This window comes from Camelus ferus, chromosome 27, assembly GCF_009834535.1.
Source record: "Camelus ferus isolate YT-003-E chromosome 27, BCGSAC_Cfer_1.0, whole genome shotgun sequence".
NCBI classification, from domain to species: Eukaryota; Metazoa; Chordata; class Mammalia; order Artiodactyla; family Camelidae; genus Camelus; species Camelus ferus.
The window spans coordinates 2,883,587-2,909,282 of NC_045722.1; the positions used below are offsets into that span (position 1 = coordinate 2,883,587).

The 25,696-nt window shown below is 54.0% G+C and overlaps 1 protein-coding gene across 3 annotated transcripts; it reads right to left on the reverse strand.

Moving 5' to 3' along the window:
• Positions 1-321: 321 nt before the first annotated feature.
• On the reverse strand, positions 322-24,312 carry PKM (pyruvate kinase M1/2). Of its 3 annotated transcripts, none has more exons than XM_032469141.1 (11): positions 24,167-24,312; positions 13,619-13,800; positions 12,951-13,042; positions 10,020-10,151; positions 9,401-9,587; positions 8,576-8,846; positions 7,144-7,294; positions 6,759-6,911; positions 3,681-3,847; positions 1,741-1,922; positions 322-1,068 (listed from the first exon to the last, which is right to left on the reverse strand). In XM_032469141.1, exons 2-11 carry the CDS (start codon positions 13,770-13,772, stop codon positions 962-964), a joined length of 1,596 nt encoding a protein of 531 aa, XP_032325032.1. In that variant the 5' UTR covers positions 13,773-13,800; positions 24,167-24,312; the 3' UTR covers positions 322-961. The 3 variants fall into 3 exon arrangements, with proteins under 3 accessions (XP_032325032.1, XP_032325034.1, XP_032325033.1); XM_032469143.1 differs by lacking the exon at positions 3,681-3,847 and adding an exon at positions 4,252-4,418; XM_032469142.1 differs by lacking the exon at positions 24,167-24,312 and adding an exon at positions 24,127-24,151.
• Between the last annotated feature and the right edge of the window lie 1,384 nt (positions 24,313-25,696).

Consider the following 25,696-nt stretch of genomic DNA (forward strand, 5'->3'; position numbering starts at 1 on the left):
GCCACTACACTCCTGGTTTACCCACCAAAGTGGAAGGAAGAGGCCCTTGCTGCTGCCCGCTCCGATCTTTGGTCCAAATAAACTGTTTAAGTTTCCCCAGCCGCAAAAGTCTTTAAACCTTGGGGCACTGACAGGAGTAACCTATATCCTCAAGATAGTCAGTGACTGCTTCCCCAGCACCTCTGCACCTGGGATGGCACACGTGGCCAGAGTTATTGCACAGGAGTACTCACCAGGAGCCACCAGGCTCTTGCCATTCTCACACCACTCAGAGGGCAGGGTTCAACCCCCCCACCCCCACATCAGAAAAGACAGGAAACAGGTGCTTCAGCTGCTGTTTATTGACATACAGGTAGGCTCTATAGCAACAGGCCTGGAGGCGGCTGCAGAAGTGGGGGAGAAGGAAGAGGGGGATGGAGTGTCTGTCTGCAGCCACAGCCCATGGAGTGAAGGAACAGACGTGCACAATGAACACGGTGGGAGTGAGGGAGGCTGAGTGGGTTGGAGAAGCAAGTAAGGGCCAGGACTGGAGCCAGAGTCTGCAGAAACTGGAACCACTGCCCCCTGCCCTAACTCTCTGCTGACTCTCTCCTGATCCCAGGCCAGGGCTGGGAGTTCTCTGGGTACCCGTTTTCTACAAGAACCGAATCGAGTACACAAAGGAAGAGAAGCAGAACTGCTGCCCTCTGTGTGAAGCTCTGGGGCCTCCAGTCCTGCCTGCAGCCCTCCTTTGTCCCTTGCTTGGACAGGGCCACGTGATGATGGGTGGCCCAGCTCTGAACTACCGCACTGAAACAGGGTCTTCCAAACAGCCATGTTTCACAGAGCATTGTCTTCCCTGGCATCCCAGCCCACCAGTGCCACGTTACAGCCCCAAGTGAGCACTACAAGCGTTGCTGGCCTAATGGATGGGTTGGGGAAGGCGGGCGGGACAGGGACTGGAGGAGGGGCTCCGGGCCCATCACGGCACAGGAACAACACGCATGGTGTTGGTGAAGCCAGAACCAGGGCGCCACCCGGTCAGCACAATGACCACATCTCCCTTCTTGAAGAAGCCTCGGGCCTTGCCTGGAGAAAAGAGACGCTGATGAGTAAAAATCAAGCCAGGATGGCATGCACCTGAGACTGCCCTGGTCAGCGGCAGCAAGCCAGGCTGGCGGGCCATTACCTCCTTCCACCACAAGGTGGCGCCAGGCTCACAGGGAAAGGGAATGAGGGAGGCTCTGCTATTTCCTTATCACTCAGATGGCAGAGCTGGCAGGCACTTTTGGACATCATTCATTTTACACTCTAGAGGGCGGAGAGCCCTGCCCAAGGTCAGGGCTGGCTGCTTCCTCTCATCCCATGACATCCTATGCTTACACTGGAGCACAGGCCACTGGAGTACGTAACTGCATGTGTGCTGCCCCAGCAAGGGGGCTCTGGCTAATTTTACTAAAAAGCTCAATAATAAGCAGTTGTCAAAGAATGAACAACCCCGACTTTCCAGGATCCTTTGCTCTGGACCCCAGACTGGAAGAGAGTGAGGCGAAAACCAGGGCGGCTCAGCCCCACAACTCAAAGGCTCCCCTTCCCTAGGGGCCCAGGACTCCAGGGAATGGGATGGAGACTCAGAGAACATCCCCAGTGAGGACAGCTCAGAAGCCTTGCACGTCCCCCTTCCTACAGGGTCTCAGAGAGGCCGGCGCTCAAGCCCCTTCCTCACCCCTCCACCCCTAGCCCTTGCTCGCAGCCACGCACCAACATTCATGGCCAAGTTCACCCGGAGGTCCACGTCCTCGGCCCAGGCCTCCTGCACTGGGTCCTTACACACCACAGGGAAGATGCCGCGGTACAGGTGGGCCTGGCGAGCTGTCTGGGGGTTCCGGGTCACAGCAATGATGGGGGCGCGGGGGCGATATCTGGACACCTGGTGAGCAGACCTGAGATGGGATGGGGACAGATAGATGAGATTAAACTGTATCCCAGGAAGCCCCTCAGGGCCTCAGCAACAGCTCACCCCCAATCCCATTCACTGTACCAGCCTGAGGCTCTGGCCATCTCAACATCTGCTCCCAAGGCTGGGGTGTATCTCCCACAGCACATAACTTCTTCACAGCTATGCTACGCATTTGCCCTACACCCCTCCCCACAGGCTAGGGCCCTAGGACCATGCTGACCCAGCACAGCCCATGGCTGGCAGAACCCCTCCTTCCCTGAGCTGTTCCATTCTGGCACAGGGAAGCAGCCCTGTCCAACATCACCACACCCAGTAACAGCTACATGCCGAGCAGCATGTGAACAGCACCTGACGTGGATCTGCCAAGAACAGCACAGCCCGCCAGTTCCTCGGGAGCTACAACACAAGCCTTCCTCTGCTGTGCCCTCTCCCAGCCCCACACGACCCCCTAGTCCCTGAAACAGTCCCAGCAACTGGGCTGCAGTGCCCTGGAGTCAAACCTGAGGATCTAAGAAAGGCTCAGAAATACAGATGCTCCCCAAGAGGCAAGACTAGGAGACAGGAGTGTCGGGGAACAGGCTCTGCCTGTGCAGAGGGTAGGGGACTCCTTTAAAGCCCCACGTCGGGCGCTTCCTTCAGCACTGACACTGCACTCGTAGCTGCAGATGCCGGAGTTGGAAGGGCCTGCAGCACAAGCTGGGCCCCAGAAGGCAAATCTGTAAGGACACTCAACAGGTGTCAGGAGGAACTTAAGCCATGTCACCGCAAAGAACACCCTGCTTAAGGCCTGGCTTCCATACAAGGCTTTCCAGAGGGGAGCGAGTGCTGAAGTCAGGACCTGCTGAGAGTGAAATCCCAGAAGACTGGAGCTAAAAATAGCCAAGTAGCAAAGGATGGACCTTTTCACAAAGGTCAACTCTGATGGAGTGTTTGGCCCGAGCCCTCTGCCGAGGGAATCTGTGCACACCTTGTGCCCTGGTCCTGCAGGCAGCCCCACCTGCTGCTCCTCGGTGCCTGGGGGCTGCCTGTCTGCCCCACTCCACCCTCCTCCTCCAGGAAAGCCTAGCTGCCTGGCGGGGAGCAGCACCCCCCGGCCCAGGGAGGGGGGGGAAGGACGGTAACACGGAGCCCCGGATGTGGAAGGGACCCCGAGTCTGAGGCCAAGCAGAGGCCTCAGCCGGGCCGCCCAGCCCCAGGGTGCCAGCAAGACACCACGGTGACCTTCCCTGGGCTGCACCCACTTGTCTCAGGGACGCAAAGACAGACGGGACGGGTGCAGCAAGCAAGCAGCACGTCAGCAAACAGCACTAATTTTCCAAACTGAACTTTTTAAAGAGCATAGAATAAGCAAAACCGGTTATCCGTTACTTTTTGAGCAGACCAGCTTTTAAATAGCAAATAAGCACCTGTCGTCAGTCTAGCTATAGATACGCGATTAAGCCTCTAGTTCATCGTGAGGGTATAAACTTGCTTTGCATCCGGCCAGTCCAACAGGCCCGTGAGAGCTGCCTGGAGCCCCGTCCTTTGGGCCCCAGGCAAGGCTCGGCTCGCTCTCAGAGCCTGGCCAGGAGGGAGCTGGGGGGCCGGGGGAGCGCCTTCCCTGCAGGGTCCAGGGGGCAGGCAGAGGGGTCTTACCTTGGCTCGGCACCACGTGAGCACCATTCAGTGCACTGCTCCCAGGACCCCCAAGGGAAGGTGCCACCAAGCAGGGCGCTCTCAGGGAGCCGCTGCCGCCTCCTACCTGCCAGACTTGGTGAGGACGATTATGGCCCCACTGCGGCACTTGAAGGAGGCCTCCACGGCGCCCGCGGCGGCGGCTTCGGTGGGGTCGCTGGTAATGGGCGCCAGGCGGCGGAGCTCCTCAAACAATTGCAAGTGGTAGATGGCGGCCTCTGCCTCACGGGCAATCTGGGGGCAACACCCGTCCAGAGGGACAAGAGGGGGACAGAGCTTCGTCAGGGCCGGGCCACACGGGAGAGGGAGGGGAGGTGGCGCGCAGGCAGCTGGTGAGGGACGGGTCCCCGGGTGCAGCGGCCAAGAGGAGCCCGACTGCCAGACGTGCCGAGCTGAGCAAGGTCAAGGCTTGCAGGGACCGACCCTTCACCAGGTGCCTGTCACCCGCCATGCCTGTGACCTGGCTGTGCCTGCCGAGCTGAAGGACCCTCTGGTCCTGCCCTGCCCTGACCTCCCTGGCGGGCTTCCTGCGCTTGAGAGAAGAGCGCAGACCCAGGCGCGGGGCCGGCCTGGCTGTCCTGCAGAGCGGCGGGAGCAAGGCGCCGGCAGCCTGCGGGCCACGTGCCCTCGGGCCCTACCTGCCAGACTCCGTCAGAACTATCAAAGCTGCCGCTAAACACTTATAAGAAGCCTCCACGCTGCCCATGGCCATGGCTTCCATGAGGTCTGTGGAGTGACTTGAGGCTCGCACAAGTTCTTCAAACAGCTTGCGGTGGAACATGGCTGCCTCAGCCTCACGAGCTATCTGTAAGGTTTAGGGGGGAGGGGAGGCGAGGAAGAGGGAAGAAGGAGAGGGAACGAGAGACGACAACATGGAAAGACAGAATGGGGAATTAATCAGAGAGGAAGGAACTGAGGTTAATTGGCTAAGTCCGTCCTTGAGGCAGATACAGAGAGGCAGGTGATGAAGCCCTGCTCAGGGGCGTGGGGAGGATTTCAAGCACTGTCTGCTGCTTCCCTTCCCAGAGGGAAAGTCGGTTCTTCCATTCTGGAAGGGTCTTTTGATTTAGGAAGGTTTTTGTGGGTGGGGGTGGAGGGAGATAATTTGGTGCAGGATGGACACGTGCCCAGGCTGGGCCCGTGGCTCCCTGGCCAGACTTGACCACGCTGCCTCATGACACAGCTCACAGGAAGGAACAGGCCCCCTCCCCCACATGGCTGTCTGCTTCCCGTCCTGCTGGCTTCCACGCACATGTGGCGCCTGCTTGGCTTCAGGCACAGGGATGCTGCTAGCCAGCACGGAGCAGCGCTGGAAAGCTGGGGTCGGACAAAGACAAGGCCACATGGCTTCACCATGTTCTAAGCAGGAGGGGGAACTGACGAACTTGGGAGGGGCACGCTGAACAGCCATGTGAAGAGACAGGTGCCTGCAAAAGCACACAGGTAAGTGTAACAAGACATTTGATTAAAATCTAATGATTAAAACACCCACGGGGAAGCCAGTGAGTTATTTACAGATCACCTGCCCAGATAACACCAGGAGAAAGAAGATTCAAGCTTTAGAGGTTACAGTGCAATCACCAGCATCTCAGAGAACGACATGGGGAGGAAGTCAGTCATGCCGCCTCATTAATTTGTCAGGACAAGCAGATGTATGGGAGGACTCAACGAGTTAAAGGTTTTCTTTCTGCAGGAAGGGAACGCACACAGCCCAAAGGACAGGGGACATGAGCAGGAAAAGGGCCATACCTGGGACTGCCTGCCTAGTTCAGGACACCAGCTGCACCAGGCAGGCACAGGAGAAAGCAGTGGACAGCTAAGAGGGGAAGCTGTTGGCCAGCGTTAGCTGTGCCACTGACCCAGACCCAGAATGTATCTCCTGAGCAGTGCCAGGCACACCCAGCCTCGCAGTCCTCTCTAAGGTGACTGTCTGTTCAAAGGAGAGACTGGGGTATGGGAAGAACAGACATGGAATTCAGAGCCCAGAGCCTAGTTCTTGGTCTCTGACCCCAGGACAGGCCGCAAATGGACACGTGTCCCTATCTCCTGCTAGACACAGCGCTGTGTTGCAGGAGACAGCACCGGCTTCGGAACCAGCAGATTTGGGTTCAAGCTCAAGCCCTGTCATCACGCAACCCTCACCTATGAAACTGGGTGACCTCTGTCTCACTGAGGTTATGAAGATGACAGTTATCTATACCAGGCCCATCAGACACTTAGTAACAGCGGTGACCCTTCACGCTAAGGCTGCAACGGAGCGTCTCTCACCTCGTTCACTTCACAGACAAGGCCCTGAGAGGCAAAAGGACGTGCCCCAAGCACGTCAAAGCCCCACAGTCTGTGTGGCTTCCTGGCTCAGTACATCAGGTCATGGTCGCTCTTACTTCTCAGAGGCCACGGGACCACACAGCAAAGCAAGGCAACTAGAGAGGGGATGTGTGGAGACCCGCCACGTGATGGCAGCCACTCTAGAGGGGGCTGGTTCAAGGTCCAGGTGCTCTCGCCTCAGGGCCAGCCGGGATCAGCCAGGACCTGCCGTTACATGGGGGCTGTCACCCATCACTTAAACCCCACTTTTGAGTCTGGGGTGAGCACAGCAGCTCAGCGAAGCGGGCCCAGCTGCAGGCGCCATGCAAGGCCAGCTCGCAGGCAACTCAGCGCGGCGGCAGCCTCCAGAGTGGGCCCCGGGGCCCCTGTGGGGTGGGGGTGCCTGCCTGGGGCCGGTGGGGAACCAAAATGGAAGCCAAACAAAGGACGGATGGGAGCAGGAGAGCTTGGCTTTTTCCAAGGCCCTCAGGCCCTCCACGCCGTCCAGAGGAAGAGGGGGAGGCAGCCCAGGACCTGAGCCGAGGGAAGGGTCCCCAGCCCCGCAGACAGCAGTGACCTGTGCAGGGTCTGATGCAGGAGGCTGCCTTCAGAACAGAAGGCACACAAGGAGGGGGTGTGGGCAGGATGAGAACAGGAAAAGAAAGACTCGTCCCTGCCCCCAGCGCACACCTCCTCACTCTGCCTGCGCTTTGGAGGGCAAGAAAGGACTGTGGGCACAGGAGCCTAACAGGTGCTGCCCTTTAGCCGAGCCCGCCTCGCCTCCGCCCAGCCCCAGCCCCAGCCCGAGCCGGGGAACCTGGGCCGCCCGAGAGCTCACCAGGTGCTGCATGCGAACAGCCTCCAGTGGGTAGTCCCCTTTGGCCGTCTCTCCAGACAGCATGATGCAGTCGGCTCCGTCCAAGACGGCATTGGCCACGTCACTGCCCTCAGCCCGGGTGGGGCGAGGCTTCTTAATCATGCTCTCCAGCATCTGGGGGGAACAGAGCACTCGTGAGACATGGCCGGGGCTGTCTTCAGAGACAAATGACTGCAAGCTGACCCCAGGACAGCGGGTGTAAACACAAAGAGTGAGGCTTCGTGCAGGAGAGTGGGGGTGAAGGGGACTTGTGCGTCTGTTTGTGACACGGGGCGGGGTCTGTGGGAAGAAACGGAGCCTCCAAAGTTCCCTGCGCAGGGATGCGAAATTGGGGAGCGGCACATGCCTGCGTGGCACAGATGACAGGCTTCCCGGCTCGGTTGCATCGCCCAATCATCATCTTCTGAGCAAGGAAGACCTTCTCTGCAGGAATCTCAATGCCCAGATCACCTCGAGCCACCATGATCCCATCACTGGCTTCCAGGATCTCGTCAAACCTGACGGGGAAGGTGGGAAGAGAGACAAGTTATATGGAACAGGGGCCACAAGTATGCTGACGCAAGGTCTTCCTGGGACCCTCTGACTCCGGTCTCCCTGCACCAGCCAGCCGCCCGTGACATCACCGTGGGTGCGCGGAGCTGGTGGGGGCCCAGCTACCTCAGCCCCCAAAGCAGGGCAGCAGCTCCGCGGGCTGGGCGCCCTGGTATCCTGAGTGGGCGCCTCACTGTGGGGAAAGCGAAAGGGCGAAAGTCTTATGGGCTTATCTCTTCTCCATCTGCATCTTATAAGACCCCCCCCTTAACATTAAAAAAAATTGAGGTACAGTTGACTTACAACACTGTATTAATTTCTGATACACAACACAGTGACTCAGTTACATACGTAAAAGCCACTGAACACAGCTCCCCGCGCTGCATGTTACAAATCCCCTCTCAAGGCGCCCGTCTCTCCACCATCTCCAGTCCAGTCGGCACTCCCAGGCACTCTGAGGCCTGCCGACTGCTCCTGACACCAAGATCCATGGCCTCTTCCACCCAAGGACACCTGAGGGCTGCTCCTTCAGGGGGCCATCACCAAATTGGTGCAGGAAAAGGATGCGGCTTTGCCTGGCCTGGAGCCAAAATCAGCGAGTACCCAAGGCTTATCAGGATGGCAGAGGGGGAACCCCGAACTTCCTGGTACAAAGGACACCCACACAAAGCTAAGGACGGCAAGGCCACAGCACCGGGCAGGGCTGCTCCTCCCACCCTCCGCCAGCTCATGCTAACCCACACAAGCGGGCCTGGCATGTTTCCAGCAGGGGCCAGAGAGGGCAGATGTCACCAAGCTCTGCACTCGTGATGAGCTCACAGCTCCGCCTGGGGAGCACCGGGGAGGTGGTGGGGCTGAGCTGGGACGCTGGATGTGGAGTGGAACACATGCTTTCCCCCAGAAGCTGATATCACGCCAGAGCTGGCCCGATCACCAAGCCGGCCACTTTCAAGTGAAGACAGGAGATCATGTTAGGAGCAGAGCGTGATGGCGCCTGAGCCTGGGGGCAGTCCCGGGGCCTACAGAACCACGTCTAGGTGCCAGCGTCCCTACCGCCTGGGAAGCTGCCCCTCCCTTAAACACCAACACCTTCCACTCCCCCCCTCAGGGCACTCTGTTTCAGTGGGTCTGACATAAGTTCGAGTCTGCACTCCGACGGGCAGGCAGCCGATTTGGGGGGCAGGCAGCCACAGGATGCATGCCACTCTCCAGGGCTGAGGAGGCGGGGGGCAGGCAGGGGCGCTCACCTCCGAACTCCTTCGTGATTCTCGATCTTGCTGATTATCTTGATGTTCTTCCCTTTCTCTCCCAGGACCTTCCTGACATCGTGGACATCAGATGCCTTGCGGATGAAAGACGCGAACACCATGTCCACGTCCTGCTCCACCCCAAACTTCAGATCCTGGATGTCCTTCTCTGACACGGCAGGCAGGTCCACTGCAGCCCCAGGGAGGTTCACACCCTTCTTGCTGCCCAAGAAGCCGCCATTCTCTACCTCCGTCACCAGGAAGTCAGCACCTGCATGAAACGGAGCAGAACCCTGGGGCCAGGTCCCCAGCAGGAAGCAGGCTCTCCCCAGGACAGCCACCTGGGAAACGGCGCACCATGGGTGCTAGAGGCACATCACCAGGGTTCAAATCTCAACTCCACTGTGTAACCATGGGCAACTCAATTAATCTCTCTGTGCCTCAGTTTCCTCATCTGTTAAATAGGGGTAATACCTACTTATAAGGTTGCTTCAAAACTTAAACAACTTTTGTGAAACGCCTGACGCTTTAATGTCAGCCATCACTCCCAGCACACCGGGGCCCTACGCATACCACGCGGAGGGGCAGGACAGAGGAGAAAGACTTAGACAGTGAGGACAGGCAGAAATCTTCTCATCTGCTCCCCAGGAGCACGGCTAAGCGGGCCGCAGTCTGTTTCGGAGTAAGGAGTCTATCATGGAAGGGATTCCTCAGGAGATACAGACTCAGTCTCGCTGCCAGCCAAACAAGCTTCCTCTCTTCTGCCGAAGAAACTCAGAGACGGGCGCTGGCTTCACGCCCGGAGACCCTGACTCCCGCACACACCTTTCTGCTTCACCAGCAGAGAGATGAGCCCGTCGTCCACGTAGACCTTGCTGCCCACTTCCACCACCTTGCAAATGTTCTTGTAGTCCAGCCACAGCACGTTCTCATCGCACTTCTCCATGTAGGCGTTATCCAGGGTGATCTTGAGCGTGGCTCCCTTCTTCAGCTCCACCTCGGCGGTGCCGCTCTGCAGACAAGAGAGTAAAGCACAAGTCCAAAGGGAGCGGGCCCTACTGGCAGGAGAGAAGGCTCAGGCGCCAGCGGGAAGTGACAATAAAGCTGTTTCCTTTGGCAAGAAATGTTCGGATTGTTTAACTTAGGATATTTCAAGGTAATACCCCAAGAAAAACCTACAATGTCTTATATACTATTTAATGATTGGGGAAAAGAGACAAAGAAATTGCTCCCCAAAGTTAGAGACACTTGGAAGTAGGTTGAGTAAAAAAGAGGTTCCTTTCTGGTATTGTTTCATAGTGAAGTAGATCAGCATTTTTACAGCGATGGATGAAACTCTCATTTACAGCCCTGAACTCTGTGGAGTGGCTCCCGGGCGGGGCAGACTGCCGAGGATGCCTCGGGACCCTGCACCTCCCCTCCCGCGTCTCCCCAGGATACTCACGCCCTTGATGAGCCCAGTTCGGATCTCAGGTCCTTTAGTGTCCAGGGCCACAGCCACTGGCCGGTAGAGAATGGGGTCAGAGGCAAAGCTCTCAGTGGCCGCACGCACGTTCTTGATGGTCTCCTGGTGGTACTGGGGAAGGGAGGGAAGGTGGTAAGGACCCCGCACCGGAGCTGGGGCCCCTCACCCAGGAAGAGCTGTGATGCTCCAGACCAACGCCTCACCGTCCAGTCTCAGTGCCACCCGGCCACTGAGCACCTCTGCCTGCTGGTGTCACCTCCTCGCCCCCATCCACTCCTACCCCGGCTCTCACCCACTCCAGGAACTGCAGGATACTTCCTTACCAAAACCCACCAAAGGTATGGATGTAAACATGTCTCAGACTAAATGAAGCTCGTCTCTCCTCCCCGGCGAGGATTCATCAAATACTCTCAGCAAATCAAGCAGACAGTCGGGGTAGAAGACCCAGAACTTGTGTCTGGATGATGCAGATCGGCCATCAGTGTCAGACTTTGATAGATTTGGTACTTCTGAGCTTTTCACTTATTGATTACAACTGCAATTCAGACTCAGTTATTTACTGAAGCTGAACAGTGGTCCAAGCCAGACAGCTCATTGCCAAGGTCGTGCAGGTCTGGTTCTGACAGTGGCCTGCTTGAGGCTGACTAGAGATGGAAGTGGAGCTGGGGAAGGCGGGAATCCCACTTCCTCTGAACTGAACCTCACTATTTCTCACTTGCAACAAAACCTGGCTTCCATAGCCTCTTTCTCTTTCCCATTTGTCATTACTGTTTGACTAAAAAGGGACTCAGGACCAAGATGTCAAAAGTTCTTAAACAGCTGTTATCGACGACAATGCTGACAAGAGACTCCCAACCCAGCACTTCGTGGGCTTTGTCTTTTGACCACCATTGTCCAGGAGAGTGGCGCCTGCCAGGAGGAGGCTGGAGGGGAGTGGTAATGAATCCCATCAGTCAGCGCTGTCCTTGCGCAAGGTTCTAAATTTAGGTTGCTTAAAATCAGTATTTCCGGCCAGCCTGGCCTGATGGGACCACGCATTTGGTAAGAACACATCTTGCCCACACAAACTGCCAGAAGAGGGGGCGATGGACACTGGAACAAAGCTGTCCAAGGATCAGGTGCCGACAGTGGACATCCCGCTGTCAGAGTGCGGGAGGGAAAGCCATTCTGATGTCCTGCTTAGAAGGGTATTTAAAGTTGTCAGGAGCTAGGAGAGCATGCCCCAGCCTCTCGTCAAACTCAGACCTGTTTACATTATATAATTAATATTAGAACAGTTTCAGGTCAGGCTCCAAAACCCTGATCCCAGGGACAGCATGGTTTCATCTTGGTTAAAAACCTCAAAGTAAACCCACGCGAGGGACATGGTGGGTTTTTTCGTTTTTTTTCTTTCCAAATCCTGATTCTACCCTGGGAATAAGAGTTACAGCACAGAGCATCTCGAAGGGCCTCTTGCAGTTTTAAAACCAAAATCCCTGAGCCAGCCCTGCTCCGGCAGGCACGGCACACACGCTCACCCTTGCCATTCGGAGCGGTGCGGTGTTGTTTTACTGGAGGGAAGAGGCTATAAAGCCTAGTTAAAGGTCAAGTTCTCAAAATCTATTTCTGCTCCTTCCCCTGCACACAGGAGACCCTGGCACAAGCCAGTGGTGGGGATCAGTCGTGAGCCGACCGTTAGCGACATCTTCAGAGCTCTCTTTGGGATCACACTCTCTGTCAGTAATGCCTACTGACTTCTGCCGAGAGCGCCCTGCCTTTGGAAAATTACAGAATGCCTTCAGAGGTGTCTTAACCTGCCCGAGATGCCTGCTGAGCACAGGCCCCTGTGACCTTTGGAGGCCAGACACCTGCCAGCCCACAGGCTGTTTATGGAACATGGGTTAGGGAACCCTATGATGAAGATTCTCATGTTTCCAGAAAGAAGGAATTCACCTCCTGGACTGTACTTCCCGAGGTTTTATTTTTAGTTTAAACCTAACACCAACTACCAAATGCCAAAGGGCAACCCCTCACCAGTCGACCTGACAGGGTAGCATTTTCTTTATCCTAAACAGGAACTAGAGAGATCAAGAGCAGGGAGTTTGCTTCATCCATGACTCCTGTATCAAAGCTAGTGTGAAATCCCATGGCCTATGGCTGGCCCTGAAGGTTTTTTAAAAAGGCACTGTCCCTCAGGGAGCCCCCGTGCTCCTCGAAATGAGTTTGTTCAGAAGCACAAATGGAATCCTTCCCACCAGCTGCCACCTGACCCCTGGGTGAGGTCCCACAGGTCAAGTCAGCTCATAAACAGCCCCAGCACTAAAACCTTCCCACCAGGCTCCTGGGGAAGTGTGCTGGCTTTATCTTAATGGGCCAGTACTCCTGGGAAGGGACGGGCTGGGAACACAATGCTGATGAAGTGGGGTGTTACCTGTCAGAGGGTGTTAGTGCATCAGACTCGGTCCTCACTTGCAATAGTGGAAACCCTTCCTCCTGGACCTGCCCAGTTTAGTCTCGGTCTAAATAAGACCAGACTCAACCTGCAGGTTGACCTACTGGTTCATCACTGCAAAAGGAGCTGTTACAGAAACGCTGGGGCAGGAGCATCAAGCCCTGTGGCCAGGATACCTAACGGCTGAGAGGGGGGTTTCCGGGAGGACCTCTGCACACCTTCCTTAACAGGGCCAGTGGAGCACAGGTGTAGGGAAGAGCCATGGCCAGCGACAAAGCAGGTCTTCTCTGCTTGAGGAGACTTGGCCAGCGGAGATGGCAGGAGACAGGGAAGGAGAGTTGGGATGGGCAGGTGAAGACAACTTCCCCTGGGCTATAAACCCCACTCCTTACCTGGTCCACTGAGGCTGAACGAACACAGCATCCCACCCTGTTTCCCACCGGCCACCCTCTTGGCCAAACCGTCCAGCTGAGGCTCACCTCGTGAGTCCCATGAGAGAAGTTCAGACGAGCCACGTTCATTCCAGACTTAATCATCTCCTTCAACGTCTCCACCGATCGGGAAGCTGGGCCTAGTAAAAAAAAAAAAAGAAATTTTTTAAGTCATAAAATTCATTCATTCATTCATTTAATGGAGGTCCTGGGGATTGAACCCAGGACCTTACCTTGTGCTGGCCAGGCATGCACTCTACCAGTGAGCTATACCCTGCGCCCCCCACTATACGACTATTATTGTGCTCACCCATCTTCTTGATTTAGAAGGACACTTCTCCCTTCAAATTAGAGGCTCCATCTAACTAGGAGAGCCTCGGGAAGATGTGACCAGCCCTCTCAGCTCTCCCTGAAGCCCAGCCAGGTGTCCAACTACAGAATCCTGGTTGTACAAAGCATGTCAAAAAGATCTCTCCTAGGGCTCTGAGATGCTCCTACAAAGATCTACCAAGGAAGACATGCTCTAAATTTTGCCTTTAGCAGAAGGCATAACACATACTAATTCTTTACTGTAAATTCCTATGACCTTGGTTCCCTAAGAATCTCTGTAGCATCTCACTCAGCACCCAGTTTGCTACATTTATTTAGTCTTTTCAGGAGAGAAAAGATCACTGTCGCAGGAAGCCTGTATTTGGGGGGAGGGGCACCCCACTCACCGATGGTACAGATGATGCCAGTGTTCCGGGCCGTGATGGGCGGCGAGTCAATGTCCAGGCGGCACATGTGCTCGAGGAACGTGTCAGCCATGGCCGCGTGCAGCTGCTGGGTCTGGATGAAGGCGGTCCCGGCATCACTGTGGTGCTTCGACATGGCTTCTGAGGTCTTGGGTCCAGGGGAACTGAAGAGAGGGTGATCAGTCTGAGAAGCCTGGGGTGGTTAATACACAGCTCGGCACAGGGAGCTGCTTCCTGCTCACACATTAGCTCAACAAGCACGCTTTGTGCCCAAGCCACAGGGAGCCCTGCCACACTCCGGCTATGCAGCTGAGCCTCAAGTCGGGCAACAGGCCCCCATCACTGTGAGCAAGCAGAACAGACCTTAAACAACAATCTAAAACCTCGTACCCAATGCATGTGCTTCCCAGACATCCAGGGTAAGCAGACCTCCCTTACACTGGGCTGACATCTACCTCGACAGCTTTCTGGCTAATCCTCTCAACATCATCTTACATGCACTGAAGGAGCCTCCTCAAAAGGAGTTGCAACCAATCTTCCAGTGCTATAAACAACTCACCCCACTTTAGCGCCCTGGCCAGTCTAGATCTTTCTATGAAAAGCTGTCTCAAAGCTACAAACATCTACTGTGGGGTGCCCCCCCCCCCGCTGCCTACCAATCCCCACCCAAACCCAAAGTGACTGTCCTGGGCCTGGGGACAACCACCATCAAGCCAGTCCTCCCAGCTCTGCAGCTGTAAGTTTTCCTTAACCCACAGGACCACACAAGCTGACTCATCAACTCACCCTGGGCCAGAGAGGAGGTCCCAGTCCACTGACAGGCAATAAAAACCAGTCCCTGGACAGAACTCTTGAGTGCAAAACCTCTTGTCCCAGGAATCTATACCTAAAACCACATCTGGTGCTTTGGGTCAAAAGGGCTTTAGGACGTGCAAAACAATTTGCATCAAAACAGGGATAACCACAATGGCACTAGTCTGGTTCTAAACTGAATACAATTACATTAACAGGACAGTTGCAACACGAGGAAATTAAGGCTGCTTGTCAAATCCTTCCCCCAGCTGATCTTCTGATGCACCCTCCCGATCTCCTTTCTAAGTCTGACAAGTACTCCAACCCCAGTGACAAAGACCATCTGTTCCAGGTAATTAATCAGCCCAGGTCGCAGTCCTGACAACTGCCCCGACCTTTGCTTTGCTTTTCTTCATTACTGACCTACAACTAAACTCACTCAGCCGGTTAGTTAGCTGATTAGAGATAGAGACGTGAGAAGCTTCCAGGCAGAACTGGGAGAACCATCAAGGAAGCGAGCCAGAAGCCTGAGAAGCCTCGTCAGAAGACTGACCCTGTCCTCAAGGCTCAGCCCAAGAGCTACTCCTTCTGAAATCCTTGTGCCCAAGCGCTTCACCCAGGCTCAGGGACAAGCCCCTCTTTCACCCTATCCTAGCTCCTCCTAAGTCTCAGGGCTCCAAACCAAGGCACCCAAACATACAACCCTTGCTCTTTCTCCACCCCCAACCTCGTGGCTCTCCTGGTGGCTTGAGCAGAGCGTGCATCTAAACCCATCTCTGCCGCCTTCTCAGAGCCTGGGAAGCCCAAGCAGCTTTGTGACCAGTCGTGAGTGGCTCTCCCGTAAGCTACTGAAAAACGATGGACACAAGTCCCCAGCTACAGAATCTGAAACTTTAAAAATGAGAAAACAAGATACTGGCCAACTCTTTCACATGGTATATGGGCTATTCCTCTCTGTGTGAATTTCCGAACTCCCTAAAACGCACCAGGTACCAAAACGAAAGCATCGACACGGCCTCCCCTCCACAACACGCTTGTGCTCACACCCCTAACTCCCAGCACTTGGAGATGCTCCAGAGCTCGCTGAATGACCTTGCAGAGCATCTTCGTGCCTCTTGGTCAAAAGCCAGAGTTACACCTCTGCCCCCGCCACAGCCCCCCACGTCTGAGGAACCTCTGAAATACGGACAGGACAGCCTTTACCCGCACTCACGGCTGAGGCAGGGCTTACCTAGCTCCAGAGCACGTGGGCTTAGGTGAGCCTGGCTGTCAAGGGGACATTACTGAAGAGACGGTACCAGGTGGCACCCCAAGCCAACGAACACACAGGCCTTGCTGTGGCCTCCAAGGGGAGGGGGCCATCCATCCCAGCACCATATCACCATCTCTGTGAGTGGCTTAAAGTAGCTAACCTGACTCTTTTAAAAATCATCATCTCTAAACCTGAGGCATCAGGGTCTCCTTGCAAAGACCTGGCTGGGGCCACTGATTATTGGGTCATACCTTGTGTTCTCTGGACTTGGGTTTCCGGTGACATAATGCTCTTTTTTTGGTGCAGGGTGGCTCCGTGGCCCCACGTGCAAAGACTGCTCGGAACTGAGAAAGGTTTGCCCTGCAGAGCTGTACAAGGATTGAGGTAAAAGCTGAGTGCAACTAAAGCTCTTTTGGGTAGTGGAGAAATTACCTTAGTGACCAGGCATCCAGGTAGTAGCTGCTCCCAGGGACCCAGCTATGTTACAAAGTAAAACACAGAAGATTCCCAAGAAAGTACCAAGAAACTGATAACAGAAAATTCGCAGGTAAAACTGACTTCTTACTGGCTCCTCTGTGATGCTTTATCCCCTCCCCTAATACCCCAAAGACTGCCTCCCTCTAAAGTCTCTTTAAGCCTTGGTTTACTAACATTTCACTATTCGGTACAAGAGCCTCGTCCCCTGCCTTTTTAGGGGGGGTGATGGGTGGGGAAAGGGACACTAATGAAACACACATAAATGACCCGGAAGGACATCTACCAAAATATTATCAGCAAGGTATCTGGGTGGTAGGATTACAGCAAATTGCAATTTTTTTTCTTTACTAAAAAATTTACTGATATGAAATACTTTCATAATATGAAAAATTACAAATGTGCCTCTTCCATAAATGATGTATTTACAAGCATCCTGGTAAAAGTGTTGGATTAAAACAAATGATACCCCCAGCTCCATTATTCAGCCGCTACTCTGTGCACTTCAGGAACGCTGTTTAAACGTGGTGGGGGGCGGGGTTGATGCATCTCAGACCCCAGATCACAAATGCACTGCAGGATAGTTTCACTGACTTAAGGAGGTCAACTTTGAGGAGGAGGGGTAATAACTCAGTGGTAGAGTGCGTGCTTAGCATGCATGAGGTCCTGGGTTCAGTACTTCCATTAAAAAAGAAAAAGAAAAACCCAAAACAACGTTAATATGGTCCATAGGACAATTCTTTGACAAAAACCAGCTAGTTACATGTGCAAATCCAGCAAAACTTTTTTCCTGCTTAGTCTGTCCATAGCCGTCACAGCAAAATTTTGTGACAAGGATGTTCTGGTACAGAAGGGCTGTCTCAAGGACAGGAGATGCCATCAGCAGATACAATTTACAATTATCAAATAATACTAACCCTATTTTAAAACCTCAAATTAAACCTGAGGTCTACAAGCCCTGCTCTTTTGCTACCCAGGCTACTAAATACAAAAATAACATGAAATTTTGTTCGGCACTAAGTGGATTTACACACCAGCGATCATAAAAAAGCTGGCTTGTCAGCCAGTTTGTCCAGACTCAGACAAGATCTCAGCATGTCCTTAAAACCCTCTTCCAGACCAGAGACCTCATGTCTCTGGCCCAGGTCACCAGCTGGCCTCTCTCCTCTCAGGCTCTGCCCTGGAGCCTCCATGGTGGGGAGGGTCAGGATTCTCCTGCCTGTCTCCAAGGTCCTCCACAAGCCTCTTTGGAGCACAAGCAGCCGGCCCACCCTCTGGACCCCCCCCCAGCCCCAGGACAGCAGCCTCCGCCCTGACTTCTCAGGGCGGGGCTCTGGGAAGAGCTCCCTGGCTCAGGCTGGCTGTCTGGATGGTGCCCGCCAGCACACGGCTCAGCTGGTGCCAGTCTGACTCACTACTGCATCCTCCTCCGGGGAGGCACAGACATGCAGAGCCAACCTCCAGCCCGCAGCAGAAGCCGCTGATGGCGGCAAATGCCATGCCAGGGAGCCTTATCCTTGAGCCCGCACCCCTGCTGCAGGATCTTCCTCAGAGCCATGTCTCCTCTGTGAGAAAGGGGACACCGTCAGAGGCCTGAGTGCCCAGCCAGCAGGATGGCGCAGGTCCTGGCTCAGCCCAGCCCCAGGTGACCCTAACTCCCGCCTTTCGTTTCTCATCTCAGGTGGCTCCTGGTTCTCTGAATCTCCAGTTTCATTTATGTCAGACACAATTCTCTGGTCACTCTTCAGAAACCAGGGGGTGAAAGTCACAGAAGAAGAAATGCCCAGCACATCACTGAAAGCCAGGACTGCTGGCAGACTGTGCTGGGACAGATTCACGCTTCGCTCCACCCATTCCGTCTTTCACAAAAGGCCCAAATCACTCTGCTCTAGTAAATCAGCCTGGCCTATGAGCCCGCATCTGCATAAGCCAATCTTCAACCAGCCAGGGCTCTCTGCACCAGTTTTGCTCTGATGCCAATCTCACCACACATACTAACCCAACAAGGATGCCACCTGGTGCCCATGATTGTGTTTCTCACTCTGACATCAATTTGCCACCTATGCCTCTGAATCTCCCAGCCAGTATCCATTTCAAAGTGTGCATCGTAATACGCGGGATGAAGCATTCGGGCCAGCCTGCTCTCTAGGAGATCTGTTCTTAGATGATAGAGGGGGAGGTAACTAGGTTTACTTATTTTGGGAGGAGGTACTGGGGATTGAACCCAGGGCCTCCTGCATGCTAAGCATGTGCTTTACCACTTGAGCTACATCCTCCCCCCCAGGGATGGGAGTACTGAAGTTCATTCTACCCAGAGCCAGCCCGGTCACAGAAAGCAAAGGCTGGTGTTACCGGGTTACCCGAAACACAGTGAGCCCACCTGCAGGTTCAGGTAAAATCCCCTTGCTCTTTTATTCCAGGCTAGAACTAAGTGACTTACATTTTATAAGCAGGAGCTCAAAATCTTATTTTAAATTTAAGTGTGGAACAGGGCACAAAAGCTGCTCCTAAGTGGGCCTGCCCTCCAAGGGACCACTCAACTCCAGGGCAGGAGTCCCAAGTCCAAGAAACCTCGACGTCCTCAGATGCTCGAGGATTTCCAGGTTTGATCACAAATGCTCAGAGCAGAGAACTGGTTTCAGTCTGAAGGAGGAAGTTTAGGTGAAGCTTCTACTGCGTTGTGCTCCTTACCAGGCTTAAAAAAATGAGGCAGAGCTTCAGGGCGTATATACTCTCTGGAAGCAGCAATGGCCCTGGGACTATGGCTTAGGTCCCTTCCAAGCCAGGTCCAATACCTGGATGGGTGACGGCCTCAGTAAAGGGAGACACTGGCTCAGCACTTAAAGGAGGAGCTGCCCTGCATCACTGTTGCGGGGTGGGGGTGGACGGGAGGGCGAGGCAGAGGGGGACAGAAGGAGGAAGGGCAGTGCCAGCTCTCCTAGAGCACTGACCTACTTAGTACGCCTGCTTTTCCTACCGTGACCATCATAGGTTTGCTTCTATTTTGTTTCAAACTAAAGAAAAGAAAGAAATATTAACATCTGCAATTTCACCACCCAGAACTGACCATTAACATTTAGCCAGATTTCCTTTAGACTTGAAAAAAAAGTTACTAGTTTATACAGTTTTTCCCTCCATCCCCAGGTCCCTCCCACCCTCACCCCACCATGGACTTTGACACCCAACCATTGTCATGCGTTTTGCATCCTTCTAGCTCATTTAAGTGTCTGTGTCTATACTGATCCCCACCCTGACACTGTTGTTTTCTAAAACGCCTTCAGAGGTAGACTGTAAGGCATCATCGCACAACTTGCATTCCCAGCACATTTAAAATCTATCCAGTGGGTACACAGATCTAGTTCATTCATACGAACCGCTATACTAGGCCGCTGCACGACTATACCATCTACTTATGCATTCTCTTACTAGTTGGTCATTTCCCCACTAAACCAATTTCCCCCTTAGGAGTCAACACTGTGATGACGCTCCTAGCACACACCTCCTTGTGCAGGTGCAGGCTCCTACATATCCAGAAATGGAATTCCTGAGCCAAAGGGTACATTTATTTTCTATTTTACTAAATACTGCTGAATTGCTCTCCAAAGGGGTTATATCCATTTACAACCAACCAGTAGAGTGAATTCTTGCCTCATCCGTTGCCAACACTTGATACAGTCAGACTTTTTAAATGTTTGCCCATCTGATGGCTGATGTGTTAATCTGCTCTCTAATGTAATAACAAAAGAAGGAGATGGGGTATCAGGATAGTTTAGTTTATCAAGTCTTTACTTCCTTGCCCCTTAACTAGATCAAAATCCAGGGCTCCTCCAAAATCCAGGTGATTTTGTCTCATGTACCATGACTGACTCAGCACTCATCACCCGAGATAGGGAGACACCAGTCATCTAAAGTTAAATAAATATTATCTGTAGGTTGACTGAATTATTTGGAAGGGCTAGGACTCCCTTGGGAGACTTTTTTTTTTTTTTTTACTGTATCAGTAAAACTTCACTGCCCTAACACAGCTTGGCATCTCCCCCACCGAAGCCCTTATCTGACTTCTAAACACAGCTTGCTGGCGTCAGGAAAGAGAGGCTTACAGCTCCCCAGGAGTTCTGCATATGGAGAGAAGTGGGGGAGGTGAGTCGCAGAGGCCACCAGAAGTACCGCAGCCTGGCTCCCCTCCTACGTGCAGACCAGCACAAACCAATGCAGGAAAAACGGCCGCGGGGGCGGGGCTGCACCACTTGGCCCTGCCAACCTCCCCTCCTAAGCTGAGCAGTCACACCAAGCAGCTGCGCACCGCCATTCCCCACCCACCCTGGCTTACCTGCCCCTAAACAGCTTCTTTAACAAAGCCCCAAGTAATCAGCTTATTCATTCATCTCGTCTAAGGCAGCTGGCTCGTTTAAAAAGGGAAAAAAGCAAGTTCCCAGAAAGTACAGTCATACTAAGAACAGTCCTCACTTAGCTCTGTTCCTATCTGTTCTAGAATTGATGCTTAAAGCGATGATTCAAGGTCCTATAAGACCTTTTACAAAATAAACCACTTTTATGTTTCACAAGATCCTCAATGAGGTTGCAAGAAAACTCTGCTCACCGGGACGACTCCTTCTTGCGGTGTTACCAGTTAACTGGATTTGACTGGACATTTTGAATGATTCAGAAATAAAGATAATGTCAAATGAGTCATTTTCCCCTAACTTCACGTCAGTCTTGGCTCTTAGCCAAAATAACACACCCTGGCTTGCCTTCATAAAAGCTGAGAAAAAATAAATGGAAACCTCTGTAGTGCAAGTCTGTAATGCAGGAGATGTATTTTTTCTACCTTCCTGCTCTCAACCATTTCCTCATTTCTTCTATTGCCTCGACATTAAGAAACGAGCAGTTTTAAGACATAAAATGGCTTTTCCTGTGACCCCACCTTAATGTCACAATACTCAAGTCAGAAAAGCACCTCCCAGAAAGCGCTAGGTCTGTTGGAGTCACAACCACCAAACTTGCCAAATCACTGGGGGTGCAATTCCTCAAGACCCAGTAATGCTATTGGTTAAACTGAGAATTCAACACTAAAATTATTCACTTCTAATTCAGGGCTTAAAATGAGAGCAGCTGTCCTAGATAGAAGACTAAGGTCCATATATTTTGGTTCAAGTCTAGTAACTCAGAAGCGAGTTCAAGGACATTCTTTAAGTCATCGTTATTCATGTCCATTACAACTCTTATTCCCAAAAGGGCTGCCATGCCCACGGCAGAAGGCTCAGGAATACAGTTGTGCAGACTGTGTTACCTGGGCATGGGACTCTGCCCTGCTGCACATAAGCTCTTAGGGCTGAGAGCCTGAGACCAGGACCGTATTCACTACGTTGAGACACTTTTAACTGTGGGAAATGCATGCTTCATTATTTGACTCACTGACAGAGAGGGGACTTTTTAAGCCTGCAAAGACCACAAGGCAGTTTGCCCACTCACCCAATGAAGAGAGTTCTCTTAAAAGCGGATAAATTCAAAGGTTGAGTCATCTTCCCCACAGCCTCCCCCTACAACCCACACAGACCTGACAGGTTACATACTCTTCCCCTCAGAAAAGCCCCACTGCATTCCCAACCGCATCCTCAGGCAACCTGAGGGTGAATTATTTGCTAACAATGCTGCAGAGTCCTGACCTAGGCCCTTCTCTGTATCCCAGGGAGTGGCCACACCCTCAGTCCGGCCAGCAAGGCCCTTTGCTTCTAACCCTAACCTCACGTTTATCAGCTGGCTGAGCAAATCCTACAGGCCTACCTGGAACCCGTGGGAGTGGAATGTGAAGATTTCAGTCTTGTCGTTGCAAGTTTGTTTCTACTCTTGTAGCCAAACAACAAAGGCTGAAAATCAACCCCTTCTTTTTCCTTCCTTTGTCTAGAGGTCCCCATTTTCAGGAGACCAAAGAGCCCCTGTTCCAAGTGGAGAGTTGCAAATTAACATTAGTTACTTTGTAAACACCTTCCCAGGGTCCCTGAGGATGTCTGGTATTTACAGAGCCCGACTCCCGAAGACCAACTATGAATACGTATTATGGGGATGGCAGAGAGGAGCCCTCATGCTCAATTATGGATTAAGTAATTGTGCTCAGTGACCAAAAGATTATCTTTGGAGGCATTGCACCAGAGATTAGACGCTGCACTGAGTACTCAACATATATCCATGTGGTGTGTATATAGCGACCAATCCTTCCCACCATCAACAGGAAAATGTTACAATTTACACATGGGACACTGAGGTCTTGAGGCTCATTCTCTCCATTATTCACGAATAATGAATATAATGAATCCCCTCCATTATTCATATCAGTATGTTAGTGAGTTAAACCTGATTCTAAAAGCCTGTTTCCAACTTCCCAATGCCTCCATCCATCATGCCTGGACCTCAACTATCAGGCTCTTCCTTCTAAGGATCGATGTCCCGGGTTTGAAGAACACAGGTAAGAAGCCAAGGATGCCTTTCCATTACTGGGTCTTTAAATAAGCTTCAGGCTGCTTCTTCAAAACCAGTGTGATGCCACTTTGTGAGGCCTCCAGGTGCCCTCCCCCGACCTCAACCCCCAGCAGGAAGCGTGGACCTTCCTCACAGCACTCACCAGTGATGCGTTTTATGTTCGTTCCCCAATTAGATCATGAGTTCCACGGGCTATGACCGTTCTAATCATCCTGGTTCCCACATCCCTCCCCAAAACAGTTTCAGCATACGAGTTTTTATTGAGTGAATGTGGTACACGGCACCACGCTCCTGACATATTTCTACTCTCCCCGGAACCTGCTCCCACCCCATCCTGTGGCTTCTGCGTTCTGCAATCGGGCCCATCTGTTAAGCAACGTGCACCGGAGGTGGGGAGCCAGGTGAGTGCCTCGAACGTGAGCAGCACGCAGAGGCTTGTAGGGCCGGAGTTGGTGCTTGGCCATAACGGCCCGCGAGGTCAGTGGTCCATGATCCGGCGGGGAGGGGCGGGGGCGGGGCGGGGGGCGGGGCCCTGGGCTCTACGTGCAGCCCCACGGCGGCGGGATGGAGCCCAGTGAACCCGCTCGGAGCGAGCGCAGCGCTGCGGCCGCGCCATCGAATTTAGGGCGGCACAAAACGGACGCGCCACAGGGCAGGCACCCCTTCTTCCCTCGCAGCGGGGAAGGCCAAGGGTTACGTAACCCTCCAGCTGGGCCCCGGGCCGCCGCTGCATCCCGCGACCGCCCATCCGCAGACCACTGCGCTTCAGGCAGTGACCCGGGACGCGGGCCCGGGGCTGCCGGAGAGCCCGAGATTGGGGGACGTGATGGAGAAGGGGCAGGACTGAGACGGGCGTCCGAGGGGCGGGGGCGGGAGACAGGCGGACGTGACCAGAACACAGGGGGAGGGGCGAGGACGCGGCGGCGCGAAGGAGGGAGCCGAAACGGATGCGGAGGAGCGGACGTGACGGGGGGGGGGGCAGGGCATGAATGGGGGGGACAGGGCATGAATGGGGTGGGCATGAGGAGACCGCAAGGACAGAGGGAGACCTGAATGGAGAAGGGACGCGGGCGCGGAGCTAGAGGAGTTTCAAGGAGCGGTTACAAGGAAAGCATCAGAATGAGGGAGGAAGGTTGAAGACGAGGGAGCGAGAGGAACAGTATTACCGGGGAAGGGGAGGCGGCAAACACAGTAGCAGAGTGGGGAGGAGAGAAGACGAGGGAAGAAAGGAAATACCAGATTAGGAGAAAATAAAGGGAGGGCGGCGAGGATGGGACCAGATGGGGGTGAGGGAAGTCAGGAACTTGGGGCAGAAAATGGGCTGGCTGACCCATCTGCCTTTGGAAGCAGGAGCCGGGGGCTTTGAAGGGCAGGCCCGAGGCCCGAGCAGCCTTTCTCTTCTCTTCCGACCCCAACCGGCTGAGTCCAAGATGCCCAGGACTCTGCTCCGCCCCGGTACGGATGCCCTGCGTGCAGGCAGGCCAGGATTACGCACCGGCCGGGCGGACGGAGCCCAGGTGGGGACCCCCGCTCACCTCCGACGCTGTCTGGCTAGGATGCGCTACTGCTGCTGCAGAAACGCCCAAAGGATCGCTGCGCGCCGCCCGACTGCGGGATCCGTGGCCTCAGCTTCAAGGTTATACCGGCTGCAGGCGCCGCGATCCCTCCGCCGGCCCGCCCCCTGCCCAATCCCGGCCCCCGCTCGCGGCCCCGCCCCCGCCCGCGGCCCCGCCCCTCCGCGGCCTCGCCTGGCGCAGTCACCTTCTGCAGAAGCGCCGCGGGGCGGGCCGGGCGCTCAAGTTGCCCTTCCGAGGAGGACTACATTCCGTGGCGGAAGGACACTCTAGCAGCATCGCGTGAAGACGGGACGAGCGGCCAATCGGGAAGCGGCGAGGCAGCGGGGCCACCCCGGAGCCCTGGGGCCCTCCCTCCAGAACCCCCCCGGCGCCCCGGCCACCTGTTGCCGCCAAGTTGGAATGCTGGACCAGGGCTCCTCTCTTGACCCTCGGCCCAGGGCACCCCAGCTGGGCTGCCCGGGCCTCCCCAGATGCCGCCCAGATTTATGGGTTCCCGGGCAGCACCCACCCCGGAGACGGAGCCGAACCGGAGGGTGGGGAGGGGCTGAGACTCGGGGGATGGATGGCTGGAGCTGCGGGGCCGCCTTCGGAGGGGCTCCGACATTGGAATGGGGGGAGGGAGAACTGGGGAGGGCGGAGTGTGCTCGGAGCGGGAGCACGAGGCCCTTTTGTTCTCAGCTCTGGAACTAGGAAGGACAAGTCAGGGCCACGTGAATACTTTAGCGGGGACTGGAGTCCTGCGCGGCGAGCGCCTGAGAGTAGAAAGTGAATAGAAGATATTAATATTAGTGCGGAACTGACCATCAGGAAATACCAAGTCAACGCTAGCTAGTAATCTCTGCAGGAGTCAGCACTTCTGTTTTCAGCCTTGTGTATTTAATCCAGTCTTGTTGGAGCTTTTCTTACATTTTTCTACAAGGTATTTTCTAATTTCCCAGTAATTAGCCAACAATAAGCGATGACAGCAGTTATCAATGAAAGGGCTGTTAACTATTGCCTTTTTTCAGCTAAGTTATGAAAGCAGATACAATGTTGCCCCTTAAAAATCGTGAAGACTATTAGGTTCTTTCCTTTTCCTGGAAAATGAGACCAATGGGTGGTACCTGCTAGCAGCTGAATCACAGGCCATTATGCTTTGCTGTTAGCTCAGATAAGCTGGAAGGAGAAAGTGACAGCCAGAAGTGAATTTGAGTTTAAAATCTTTAAATTCATTCTGTAAGCTTTTTCTGGTCTCCTTAGTTGCAGATAGGAAGTAAATGCTTGGTTTTTGAAGTGGTGAGAGCACATGAAGTTGCTGAGAGGGGAAAAAAGTCATGCCCCATTAGGGAGAATCAGATTCCTTCTTATCCAGAGAGAGGAATGGCATAAATGGCCCTCTCTGGCTCGAGCTACAGATGAACTAAGTACAGTAATGGACAGCACTGGAGTGGCAGCAAGCTGGCCAGTGCAGGACTATGTTGCATTCTGAAGATCTAAATCTAGATATAT